The sequence below is a fragment of the Lepisma saccharinum genome, chromosome 12 (genome assembly GCF_977018435.1).
Source record: "Lepisma saccharinum chromosome 12, izLepSacc3.1, whole genome shotgun sequence".
Classification (NCBI taxonomy): Eukaryota; Metazoa; Arthropoda; class Insecta; order Zygentoma; family Lepismatidae; genus Lepisma; species Lepisma saccharinum.
The window spans coordinates 69,377,430-69,391,428 of record NC_139240.1 but is presented as its reverse complement, the minus strand read 5'-3'; the positions used below and the strand labels follow the sequence as shown (position 1 = coordinate 69,391,428).

The 13,999-nt window shown below is 36.6% G+C and overlaps 2 protein-coding genes across 2 annotated transcripts in view; one reads left to right on the top strand and one right to left on the bottom strand.

The window, feature by feature from the left end:
* mTor (serine/threonine-protein kinase Tor) overlaps positions 1 to 1,308 on the bottom strand; it is a 162,284-nt gene extending 160,976 nt beyond the window's left edge. Inside the window, exon 1 of the mRNA XM_083132608.1 lies at positions 1,058 to 1,308. The gene's annotated coding sequence lies outside the window, so the exon portion shown is untranslated. The remainder of the gene's footprint in view (positions 1 to 1,057) is intronic.
* A 2,766-nt stretch (positions 1,309 to 4,074) lies between these two features.
* Positions 4,075 to 9,887, top strand: heix (UbiA prenyltransferase domain-containing heix). Its single transcript, XM_083132607.1, has 3 exons — positions 4,075 to 4,194; positions 4,839 to 5,848; positions 7,374 to 9,887. The coding sequence occupies exon 2, from the start codon at positions 4,860 to 4,862 to the stop codon at positions 5,838 to 5,840; it is 981 nt and encodes a 326-aa protein (XP_082988733.1). The 5' UTR covers positions 4,075 to 4,194; positions 4,839 to 4,859; the 3' UTR covers positions 5,841 to 5,848; positions 7,374 to 9,887.
* Positions 9,888 to 13,999: the final 4,112 nt, after the last annotated feature.

Here is a 13,999-nt window from a genome sequence, read left to right as displayed (position 1 = left end):
CGTGTCATATATCGTTGCAAAGCTTATTTTATAAGGAATTCAACAACGTAAATCCCAAAGCGAGCAAAAATTTCCTGAAGGAGTAAATCGAGAAAAACCGATGTTGTCTGGATATGTGCAATTGAACGTACTGAGGTATTTTTTAGATGATGAAGCACATATTTAGGGGTGAAATGAGTGCTAATGGAACCTAACCTAACAGGCCTAACCTAACCTCGTAGGCATACCTCGACCCTGTGAATGGATAGTGGGGTTATCGTGAACAGAAAGTGTAAAAAGAAAAAGGTACTTACCCGAAGAGATGCCGGGTGCCGCACCACGAACGCAAAGAAGCAATCAGCATGCAGATAAGGACGTAAAGTAGAGTCTAGCCTCAATTTTCGCTTAAAAACCTTTTGTGAATAGTTTGTGCGGCATTTATCGGTTCATAAGTTTGGAAACACTGCACATCAGCTGACGATACTAATCTGTGACGATAGACAACGTGAGTCAAAATTTGCCCGCCGAATTAGCAACGACCAATAAATGATTATAATGTTAAAAGTAACGTGTTTTTCGTGGAAAAAAAGTTATGGCCAGCTTGAAAAATCTTCCGTTGTGCATATGAGGTAAGTAGCAATGATTTTTATTTGAAAACAACCGAATTTAATGTGTCTCCGGCTTATACTACTGTTACCCATGCAGCATGCCATGCTTCACACCATGGAGTTGGAAAAGTACCGAAAGGTGTTCGGTACGGACTGCTACTGCTAACTGTATCCCAGTGCCATTGCAGTGTTAAACAATCCCAATTCCACAAGTATAAATTGTGCTTAATGAACCTTGTCCAACTTGCAACGAAATGAAATTTAAACGGAATATGAGATACTCTTACTGGATTCAAACTTGCAAATTATTTAAAAGGTGTACTAACAGTCAACGGACCTCTGTACTCCGAGCATGCGTTGATTACTGCATAACTAATTTCATCTGTATAAAGTAATTAATAATACAAAATGCATACATTTGCTACTAATGATAAATTGGTACTATTAGCGGTACTTTTAGCAACACTCACATTTTGTACTCTCGTTACAAATAAGTATAATGCACATCAAAAGGATCCGTTAGGGTTACCGCACACAAATTACGCCACAGAGAAAATAGCATACTCTGTTATTACATTAACATAAGAGTTTTTGCGAGAAATATCGAACATCTGACTTAAAAACCAGGTGAGCGAATACAACACAAACATCGCAAAATAAATTCCTTCGATGACCAGTTTGTAAACACCACAGGTAAACACTTCACGCACTTGACGGTGTCTCACTTATGGACCTTTTGGCGAATCGAATAACAAGTTTTTCGGCTGCATAATCATTGGGCGCCTCCAGGACCACTCAGCAACCCAACATTGTTGAGTAGCAAGAACCCTGGAGGCGCTTGCTACCTGGTTGTTGAGAAGGAGCGACCGCGGCTTCACTCAACATAAAATTCTCTCGCTACCTGCGGTCAACTGTCGTCTGCAAGTCTGCTGTCTTCTGTTAGTTGCAACATGGCGCGGCGGAACTAAAAGATGCGTGGAGTAAAATGTATTTGCAAGTTCGATTATGTAGCCCAAGCACACCTTTAGGTCGCGCATCCAATAGCCTTAAATAGTAATAACTTTTTCGCCACTATATTCTCGGAGAATGAGTGATCTGTCAACGGATAATTATGCACTGGCTTCAACTTAAGTATATTTAAAAATACCAACAAAATAACGCAGTTAAAAAAGTTATGAACCCAAATACTGTTCACAACATTAAGTTGTTTTTTTTTGGCTAAATCGGATGAGCATGCTCTTGCAAACATGTGTTCAGCTTGAGGTGGAGACCACTTTTTATCTCGCTTCGTAAGTTTCGGGTTCGAGGTCCGGTATAGGCATGGATGTTATTTGATTGATTTGATTTATTTTACTGTGCATTTTTGCCACTTTTGGCTAATCGCGAAGATGAGGATGAGTGATGATATGGTGAAGGAACAGTCACAAGGAACAGCATGCCCAGGCCGGGATTCGAACCCGGGACCCGGCGTCGTAGCGCGATGTTTAACCACTCCGGGATATTATTTGTGAATGTCCCTTCTTCATGTCCCTTCTTTTTGCAAGAAAAATTGGCATCAAGTATCGAGGCCATTTCCTGGGTGAAATACATACTTTTCAAGGGAGCGTGATATCAAGAAATGCACCGTGTGATATTTGAAAATCCATTGGAAGGAGGATGGTATTACAATAACTTAAACGATGATCATGCAGAGTTAATCATAAAGACAACTAAAAAATGTGGCATATTCATGTATAAACGTCAATTCGTACGTGTTTATTTATATTGCTTTAATTTACATTCTTTTTGCAGCTACAAAAGCACAATCAGCAATTGATAATTTAAACTATATCAAACATTATTGCGTGAAAACAACGTGAGAACACCGTTATACAATCTTGCACACATTTTGCAATTTATACTCACTGTTCAACATTTCTGTTCGTAAGCCAACCTCCGTGGCTACAACGTCAGGGTCACGGGTTTGAAATCCCAGCCTGGTCGTTCTTTGTGAGTGTCCTTTCATCAATTTCATCATATAATCAATCATCCTCATCTTCACGATTAGCCAAAAGTAGCAGAAAAGCGACGATAAAAAACAAAATTCAAATGAAACTATTGTTCTTAAATCGTATTTATTATTGTCCTATTAACAATAGTTGATTTATTGATTTGTTTTATTTTACTTCATTTTCGTGCCACTTTTGACAAATTTGCGAAAATGGGAATGAATGATGAAATTGATGAAAGGACACTCACAAGCATTCATTCCCAGGCAGGGAACCACACCACCACGGGTGCCGAAACTATTGAGTAATAATGATCCCATTTCAAAGCACATTCTCGAAACTAATCTTTCTTTCACTTATAGTGTAGCGTATGCGTATGTTATAAGTGTTTTAACAAAGGTTTACGACCAATACGGTCACACACACACAAAAAGCGTTTCGGGTTCGATACCCGGTGTAGGCACATGGTGGTTCGGATTCCACTTTAAACTGTAGGCCCAGTCCAAATTAGCCTACTGTGCATAAAGTGGACTTAAAACACCAAACAAACAAACACACAAGAAGTAGAGTCTGGTAGAGTGTTGTGTCAAACTTGCACTCCTATACGAAAATAATCTTTAATTTAAACACATATATCCTTAAATAAAACTGGCCACAACCTTTCTACACTCAATGTCACTCCTCCATGGTTATTACATATTATTTTGGAGAAATAAAATTGTAACCACAGAGAATTGTTGTAACCAAAGCTCTCAAATTAAGAATATAACATTTCCCCCAATTGTATCTCTATAGATAGTAGACACAGATCTAGATCTACTCATGTTTCACTTCGAGATTAACCACATACTTTAATTTGAAATAGCATCCATATATATATCATCACATCGATTCATAATCCATTAATAGTGACACCGTATTCAACAGCCCAACACGCCCTGCCATTTTCGCTGCAGACGCCACAATGCAACGCGATGCGATTTTCAATTGTTTTCGGCTGGAACGTCGCTACTTCTCAACTTTGCATCCAGGAAAGGCCATAAAACTGTGTGACGTAGCAGGTCAACATTTGCTACCATGTTGAGCGATCCTGGAGGCGCCCTAGATGGCATAGCGGTCGGTTATCTATCTGAGGATCTTTGTAGGGGGGGGGGCCCAATACTTGATTTCAGGGAATCATTTCCCCTTTTTAAGATCAATCGGGAAATTTCAAGTTGTCATGTTTTATGGAATGACGAACATTTGGAATTACACTACTGTTTTGAATTCCGGAAAGTCCGGAAATTTTTCATCCCGATCCTGGTATCCTTTTCGGAATCTTGCACACGAGGTAAAAATATGCAATATATGCATAAAATTCTGTTTCATATTGTCATAATTTTTCTCGACAGCCCTCTCCCTCCATTGAGAAAGTATGTTCTCTCTCCACAGGGAACAAACGGAGTAGGAGCCTTTGCTTTTATCGATGACAAGACCACAGATTACTGAATGTAATGGAATGAAGAAAGTTGGAAACTTGGGTTTCAATAGTGTAACGTATGGGAAAGTTGTAGAAATGTTTTATTTTTTTTAATTATAAAGGAGAACTTCTGAAATACGTCATTGGAGTGTTACGTGAGGTATGTAACTTAACTGCAGGATCTCGGTGCTAGTCTGCGTGAGCTTAATATAGTGTTAAAACTTGAATTGGTAAGGAATAGTTTTGTATAGACGGTAACAACAATTTTTTGAATGTAATTCCGGCTCGACGTTTTAAATTAGTAACATTTTATTTAATAGTCTATGACCGACATTTACCAACGCTATTCTTTAAGATGTAAGTCATATTCATGGACAGAGTGTCCAATAGTATGTATCGTACAGAAATGTCAGTGTATGTTATGCTGTACTGTTCTCTTACCCATAACCATCTACATCTACATACCTACTAAGTACAAAATGTATTACAGCAGGATCAATAAACGTGCAAATATATCTAAATGGAGATTTGATCAGTTATTTTACATTACTGTAATGGACATCAGAGAATGGGCATTTGTATGTTATGAGGTACGTGTTGTATCGGGGAATTCATATTTGTGTCCATATCCGTTTGTCGGCTCAGATATTGGATGTTTAGGTTTGAAATATGGATTTACAAGAAACAGTTCTATGACAGAAGTCAAGCATATCATCGTTATTTTGCATAAATTTGTATGAAAATTGTTTTCAAAATATTTAATTTTTTACAGAGCATAGTGTTTTTAGTGTTTCATTTTTTCAGGCCCTGCACATAGAATCCAGAATGAAAAATGAAGAAGATAATTGTGTAAAAGGGCACAATTTCCCCTGCAATGCAGCTGAAGACAGGAGTCATTTGCCCACTAAATTACTTAAACTATCATCTTACGTGTCAGCATTGAGACCATGGTCCCTGAGTGCTTCTTTAATGCCAACGCTGCTAGGAGGTGCCGTAGCAATGAAGAGTAGTGGTGCTGATTTTAGTTTCTTAATATTGATAGCAACATCTTTTACTGCACTTGCAGTGCACGGTGCAGGAAATGTGGTAAACACTTACTTTGACTACATCAAAGGGATTGACAGTAAAAAGAGTGACGATCGGATACTTGTGGATGAGATTCTTTCAAAGGATGAAGTTGTTACGTTTGGAGCATTATTATATGCATTTGGCTGCATAGGCTTCATATTACTGGTTGGTTTATCTCCAGCGAAAATGGAACACTTAGCTCTGGTGTATTTCGGAGGCATGTCAAGTTCGTTCCTATACACAGGCGGCATTGGATTGAAGTACATTGCACTAGGAGATGTCTTGATACTGATAATTTTTGGACCAATAACTGTACTCTTTTCCTTCATGGCTCAAACAGGAAGAGTTGAGTGGGCAACGATTTTTTATGCCATTCCTCTCGCACTCAATACCGAAGCAATTTTACATAGTAACAACACACGTGATCTTGAAAGTGACAAGAAAGTTGGAATAGTGACGTTAGCAATTCTCGTTGGACACACGTTATCTCATGTGTTGTATGCGTTCCTGCTGTTCACACCGTACATCATTTTTGTAGTTCTGAGTCTTCACTATTCAGCTTGGTTCCTGTTCCCGTTGATCACATTGCCAGCAGCCTTCCAGTTGGAGAAAGAATTTCGCAGCGAAAGCATGCAAAGGATTCCCAAAAAGACTGCAAAATTGAACTTCTTTTTTGGACTTCTGTATGTGTTGGCGTGTGGCCTGACAAGCCCTGAGAAGCTGCCTTATCTGCATTAAGAAAAGAGGTATGGTTTGACAATTGCCAATTCAATTATCCTATGTATATATTAGGGATGAATGAAGGCCCAAGTTCTGATTGTTTAATTCCAAATTTTTCATGGTGTACAGGCTTTTTTAAAATAATTAAACCAATTTAGAAATTTAATAATATTTAGTACATATGATATGTAATAACCATCCCTCAATTAAAAAAAGATAGTGAAATTATGCAACATTTTTGAGTCTTTATTTTTCGGAAATATTGAAAATTAGGCCTTTGCTCTTGGGCCCGTAAATGTGGCACGTTGTTAAAGTGTTCTTTTATTCTCATTATTGTATGTAAAGGCGATATATCTCAGAAAAAAAGCTGTTGTTGACGAGTTTTAGCCCAGATCTATCCCACAATATGCAGAGGGAAACAAATTACTTTTTCAAATTCCGATTGTTAATGATATCCTAGTAACAATGGATATTTCTTTTTTTGTAATTCAAGTATGTCATACTTTCATATGTATATTAATGAACAAAAAGGAACTGAAATATCATGTGTAGTTTTGAAGAGGGGAGGATAACGTTGATATGAACCTAAAGGAAATCTGTAAGAATGGACAAGATTGGATTCATTTTGCCCATGATAGGGACAAATGAAAGGCTTGTGTTACTGCAGCCATAAAACTTCAGGTTTAAGAAGGCTAGAGACTCCGTTACTTACTTAGTTTTACCACCCATGGTATATATTAATGAATATATCCCATCTGCCCACTAAAGGTTAGTAATATAATAATACTGCTGAAGAACATAACAATTATGTAAAAGAGAATAATCCAATGAACATAACAGAGCAAAAATCAAGAAGATAATGTTTCAAAATATATTAGGATCCTCGGCATTAATGGTTAAATATTAGATGGGTCCTCGTGAAAAAAATATAATTTGACAGAATGGAAGCTGTGGATATACCTAATTTGCAATGAAGGTTTTTTGTCTTTATGTTCAGTTAGGCTAAACAGAACTGGACCTACAGTTTAAAGTGGAATGATGCAATTCATATTCGGTTGGGGACATACTAAACACACAGCCATGAAACTACGTGGCTGGGCAGAATTGCACTGGTGCCACATATGGGAAAAGAAAAGCGAAAGCGGGACAAAAGTCACTGGTTCCTGCGCACTATGTGGCAACGTCAACTGGGCTGCGTTGTTTAGTTCGAGCGTCAGACCGACCTCTCTCCGGGACACTTTTGTGTCATCCCTGACCTATCGAGCAAATACTGTCAGTTTGTATCACATGGATTACAAAGACCAACTCTACAACGAGATCTTTTGTTCCCTTAAACCTCCGAAAACACGGGGTTGTGCTTTGATGTGACGACATCGTGAACTTCTGCTACCTGCTTAATTTCATGGCCGTGTGTTTTGTCAAGATGAATGTTTAAGTTAAAATATACATAGACATCCAGACATGACTTACTTAGACCTATTGTCCTTCTGTATGTATTTCATAAATGTCAGTAGATACATTTTAATGTTATATTTCATTTTGTATTTTCAGATACGAGAACCGCAGCTGATTGGTAGCTAACAAAGAATGCCACACAAAACAAGGCATGTTTGGAATTCAAAATATTTCTTCTCTTCTTCTAATATTGCAGATTTGAGTACTCATTGTGATGTTACATGACAATAATATGTAAATAAATGCCTCAGGAACCGGTATAGCATGCATCGTGGTGGTAACAACATGAAGGAGTGCCGAGGTTGTAAAGCATTTTTGTATCTTTAAGTTTTGTAGATATCTGTGTGATTTTTCTCAGGTAACAGCATTCGATGCTTTCGCAAGCAGTGGTACATGGAGATATATTTTACTGCAAATAATTGGATAGAATTATGTAATGCATTACTTTAGATAACGGCCTTGTGGTAACGTGACTCCCCAGGCAATGTAATATTCTTATATTTGATCCTGGGTTCAGTTTTCAATGGGACCTTCATTTCTGGTATTGTGACCTATGAAAATATATAATTAGAAAACTGAATTGGATAATTTCGCAATGGAATTAGTGGTACCCAAACAGATAGTTGTCGAACAGGCACTGATCGTTGTTAATCTTGATCAAATTATAGTGTCAGGGCTATTGTCAAAATATTAGAACAATTCACAAATGAAGAACTTCAGTTATTGTTAATTGTATCATACCGAATAGAAAGTTATACTTGTTCTTCAAATTGTATACGCTGGAATTACGTAATGATTAATATTTGGTGTGTGCCGAAAGAAACGAAACAATGTTTTTACATAAGTAGGCTGTTGATTCCTGACTGCCCTGTCATGAGCATACATTCTCATATTGGAAATATTTGGATTGGCTAATTTATTTTGTGTGTGATGAATATAAAGTATAGCCATTTTCATAACCAGGTAAACAATAAAAAAAACTATCTACAATTAACATAAGGGGAAAGAGAGATTATCTTCTATCGATATTTTCAATTAAATGATTAAAAAAAATTCAATTATTTTTAATGATCACAGTGAGAGATCAGCTAAAGAAAAGCCATATGTCCCCTTAAAATAAGTGGAAATTTCTAATCTGACAGTGATTGGTGTACAATATCTAACATATTTGACTATTGCATGGAGATCATTGTATATTAACAACATGCATCATCATCTGCTGTCTGTTTCAGCCACTTGTAAAAAGCAAGGTACTCTGTAGCTTGTGGATTAAATTACATCGCTAATTATTTTTACCTGAAGGCAAAGCATATTATTAATTTCCGGTTATTTTCAGTTTGTAGACACTTAAGATTTGACTTTCAACATGGTAGTCATTTTGATTGCTGTGAATGAAACATTGAAGTGATTTTGTATTTTTAAATGAGTCCATTTGTGTTGACCTTATTTCAAGAACATTAAATGTAACACTGGAAAGATGCAAGATTGTTTTACTGCATTCTTGAGTATCAAATTCCATTTCCTCATTTTCAGAATGAGGCCAGTAGTTGGCATGGAGAAAAAGAAACAAAATGATTGTTATACTGTTAACCATCTTGAATGTTAAATGCATCAACTGATATTGAAAGAATTTATATATTTTACCAACTCATGAACAAAAAGCACAAAATGAGGATAGTCACAGGATTTTTGACTTCCATTCTCAGCGTTGCCAATAAAACAAATTAGAGTTACCATTTGGTTGTGAAAATTTAGAATACAAACACACCTTTTATCATGCAATTTCTATTGTAACATGTTTCTCGTCAGGAACAAATATTCCTGGCATATTTGTGCTATGTCGACTTTAATTTGCTGAGATAATGTGGTTGTCATTGTTATTTCTGCTTTATCTTCTCAAAAGTCATCTTTGCTTGCTATCTTTTAAAGTACTTAATTAGTAAATTTTTAGTTACACACAGAAATGCTTCCTTGTGCATTTTCTTCCTTAAATATTTAATATGAGTTTGTGTACTATTAAAAGCATTGCAACAGTTTTATATAGGTGTTATCAGTACTTTTTATTTCTGGAAGGAATATGATTTCAATGGTACCTCCCTGATCTTGGGATCAAGGGGACCTGGGCTGGATGCCTGGTGGAGGTACATAGTGGTTTGGATCCCACTTTAAACTGTAGGTCCAGTCTCGATTAGCCTATCTGTGCACACAGTGGACTTAAAAACAAAAACTCAAACTAAAAAAGAAAACCCTCGAGATTATAATGGTCTTTTAAAATCAATTAGAATGTACAGTATGAAGTGCGAGTGCCTGTGCAAATGTATAGGGCAGTCCAGAAGGTTGAGTTGGGGATCTTTCTCTTGACAATGTTAATCAAAATGATCGTCGGGATTTTAAGAAACTGTCATGCATTTCAGATATGACTATAATTATTTTTTATTTCATAGAAAACTTCATTTTTTTTAAAGATAATTTTTCTGTATATGTGCACCAATCGTCAGAGCTGATATCTACATGATAGTCAATGTTGGTCCAAACTCGTTGCAGCTTGTTAGTGGTGGTTTCAGTGGCCATTCGTTTAAAGTGAAGAAACAATGTATTTCTTTACCACTTTTTTTCAACCCATCTTCCACCAAGAGTTCTTGCAGTTCGCTACAGAAAGTCTTCCTTTGATAGTGATCATCAGGTGCTAAACCTTGAAGCACTGTTAGGGCTGCATTCTCATTTGCTCCCGTAAAATATGTCGTACTGTTGGTTGTGGCATGCCAAGCTCATCGCTGCCCCTTGTGGTTATGGGACCCCGTTGGTCGATGTGCACTTCTCCTTGCTTTTTTCTTTACATAGATAGCCAGTCTCAATATGCTACAACGCCAGGGGCCCAGGGCTCGAACCCGGGCCTGGCATGGGTGTTATTTGTGAGTGTCCCTTCATCAATTCCACCATATCACGCAGTCCCATCTTTGTGATTAGTCAAAAGTGGTAGAAAAGCAAAGTGAAATTAACCAAATCAATTACTCAAATTGCATCTTTTATTTCATTTCATGCAGACGTGCTCCTATGGTAACTAGGAGCCTCCCCGATGGCACAGTGGTAGCATCGTTGCCTTGTAATCAAAGGGTTCCGGGTTTGATACATGGTGGAGGCACTTAGTGGTTTGGATCCCTTGAAACTGTAGGTCCAGTCCTGATTAGCCTTAATGTGCATAAAGTGGGATCCGAACCACTTGTGCCTCCACCGGGTATTGAACAGAGCTTTTTAATAAAAGTAGGACTTCTTGTCCAGCCACTCACTCAACCTACCTTCAAGATGTTCATGAGGAATCGGAAATTGTTCTAACAGACACCATCCTTTTTTAGGCACGCACAACTTGATGATTTGTTCATTTGATCATCTTAAATAATTACTGCATAATATACTTCATGTGTGTGCTACAAAGTGCACATGTGTAGGTACATAATCGAGGGGTCTTGGGTTTAATATTGGTTTGGATCCCACTTTTAACTGTAGGTCATCCCGATTAGCCTATCTGTACATAAATTGGATTTAAAACCTCAAACATGTACAGGTACAAAGCAAATATGAAGTCCTGAACCTGGTACATGGGAAAGATTGGAAGTTCAAATTATGCAATTGTTCTTCAACTTGAAAAGCATATCTCATAATATCAATGATCACTACATTTTAATATTAATAATGTAATTTTTCTTCTCTGAACTTTGGTCTGAGTGAAGAGCAGCTCTTCATATTTTCTCATTTTGATGCCATTTTCTAAGATACATGTGTATGACATCAGAATGTTGATAAAATATATATAGAGTTGTATCGCAAAATGGACTCATCATTTATTGAAGTTCTCAAAAGTGGTAATGGAGACAGTTTCAAATTTGTCCTAATTAAAATGCATATCTCAAAATATCAAATTTCCAGTAGGAATGCCCTAGTTGGCACTGGAAATGGTGGCTGCTGGGCTGGGTGCTAGACTGGTTTTAAAGACTAGCTAGACGGTGTTCTAATTGCAACTGGCTTCTGTGCAAAATTCTGTGGTAACAGTCGATCAGAGGAAAAGTTTGGCCATGTGAAAACAATGTGTTTGTCATGGAGAAATGTTTTTCATCTGTGGTTTCTGAGTGTTGTGTGTGTGTGTTTTTGTTCACTGCTCAATGGAAGAAAAGGCAGAGTTGAGGTGCATTCATGTTCATTAATATTTAGGAATTTATCCAAAGCGATGAGATTTGTACATGACAAATGTTATTATCTGATAATGAATATCCTTATTACCAGTGTATTAAATGCGAATCTCATGTATGAATATACATATCCAAGATAATTAAAAAGCTTGTTGTGTACGCCTTGATTACCGTACTTCCTTTTGAGCCATTTTCTAGCCCATGCTTTTCTTAGTTGTTTTAATTTTAATTTTTAATAACTATAATAGCTGTTCTGTTCTCCTACAACGTGCTTCAAATCGCTCATCCGTGTTTTTATCTCGTCTGCTCTGTGAAATGTCTTGTGGGAACAAAAGTATAGCAACAAGCACGGTAGTAAGTATCGTGTGAGGTGAAAACTAGCAGCTGAGCCAGTACCACACAACTAGTCCCAAGTCCAGCAGGAAATCTAGCCTCGTGTGATTAAGGCATAATTCTGAATTTTGGCAAGTTTTATAAATTGATACCTAACCATTTTACACCGTTTCGTCCCCAATTCCTTAATCATTAATAGACCTGCTTTCAAGAGATGAATGATGCAAATTGTGGTATCATTTCAGTGCTTTTGAGTCGAAGCAATTTTGTAGCATGTGCAGACACTATGAGGGTGCAGTTTCTTCATTTCTAATTATGTATTATTAGCAACAACACACTTTTGAGCAAGGTGCAATCTCAATTCAGTGTAATTGAGCGATTCTTCAGTTGTAGCAGGTAGTCGAAAGGATCTGTGAGGAAATCACCCAGATTCCTGTGGTCATGTAACATCGAGCTATGCAAGATGTTCCTCAACGACTGCAGGAATGTTTGCTTAGAAAAGATTGTCATCTACTGGAAGCAATTTTCAAGAAATAAACCTACCCATGTCTTCAGTGGTATATATATATATGTAATGGCTTCCTCTAGACTGTTCATTTCCATGATAAAATCTCTTGCCACTATTTATTCTCTTATCTGTACCTCTGTTTCAAGATGTTCTATCTTTTTTGAGATACCCTTTATTTACTGTTCCTCAAGTACAAAACTGACAACCCAATTTTCAGCTTGGTTTACCACAGTGAACGTTTTTTAAGTCAGTGCAACGTACTGTGGAGGAAATTAACTCTGATAAACTTACTTTTCATTTTTCCGCGTAAATGTCTTTCATGATCGATTTTGCCACCTGTCCGGTGGCTTCGTCAGGCATGTACAGATGGGTGGCTAAATCGATCGCAGAAGAAATTTATGTGGAAAATTGAAAAGTTAGTTTATCAGAGTTAATTACCTATCTCCGCGTAACCGCCAAACAGATATCTTTAGATACAATGTACTGTGGAGGAGTCGAAATTATTTTAGTTGTATGAAATTGTTAAATTGAGAGTAACCAAAACGTAATTACTGCCTGTTTTACATTCCAAATCAATATTGCACGTACACTTCTCAATGGATAAATCTATGTAGCTCAGTGTTCAGTATTTTTAGTTATAATTTGCAATGTATGTCCACTAATTTTGCACTATGTTTTCATTTGCGAATAATGATAAACTAAGAACAAAGTAATCGTTGTAATTTCCACCTACTTTGAGTTCAGCCTAAAGGGAAACCTTAAGAAAATTATCCCAGTTTTGAGTTAAAATCAGAAGCATTTCGCACAACAATTACCTTCGTAATAGTGTAGGCCAGTCTTCATTGCATACATTATGTGTGTGCCCTGCAACATCAACAAGCTTCGTGTGTCCAAAAGAGGAAGTAGCTTGTTTCCAGTCTTCCTTCCATTAAAAAGACAATAAAGATGTATCAATAGCAACAAGATGTTAGTCAAATACTTATCACACTTTTTCAGGAAATATTTTATTTATACGGTATGTTTTCATATAAAAGAAAGGAAAATACTTAATTTTGTATGCAGTTTTAGGAAAATATTAGATTAAGGATAGATATTTTCATTACTATTTCTGTAATTTGTTTAATAGAAATATTCTAATTAATAATGTAATGATTTCATGCAGCATGAATAACCAACATTGGCTTGTCAAACAGGTACACAAGGAAAGAGAGGCAAGTTGGCTTGATTTTTTCTATGTTTGCACTTTAACCTGTAGGACCAATCTCCACATAAGAGAACAAGAGTTTCGTAACTAGTCATAGATAATTTATTTTCTCCAGTCGGGTATTTTGAGCTTAGAACCTCTTGAAAACATGCAAACTCACTCATACACATGTTTTATCATGTAATTATACAATGAAAAACTTAAAGTAATAAATTAATTTTATGTGTACAATTTCTTTTTCCTTCTAAACTACATTGCCAGATAAAATAAACCGGACACTTGAATTTTTTCTGATTCAAAGGCTAACTAAATGTTGCAGAAATTATTGGAAATAAGAAAACATGAATATATTCAACTGAAAACAAATTAAAATTAACGACTTAGTTGCGTGGCTAGGATTTTCAAAGAGGAGGGTACTTTTTTTAGTAATTGCAATTCAGATGTCAAATATGAAGGTGTCCGTTTTTTTTTGTCCAGCAGTATATATATTGTA

Coding starts and splice junctions, on each gene's coding strand:
- heix (XM_083132607.1), top strand. CDS start 4,860: ATGAAAAATGAAGAAGATAATTGTGTAAAAGGGCACAATTTCCCCTGC.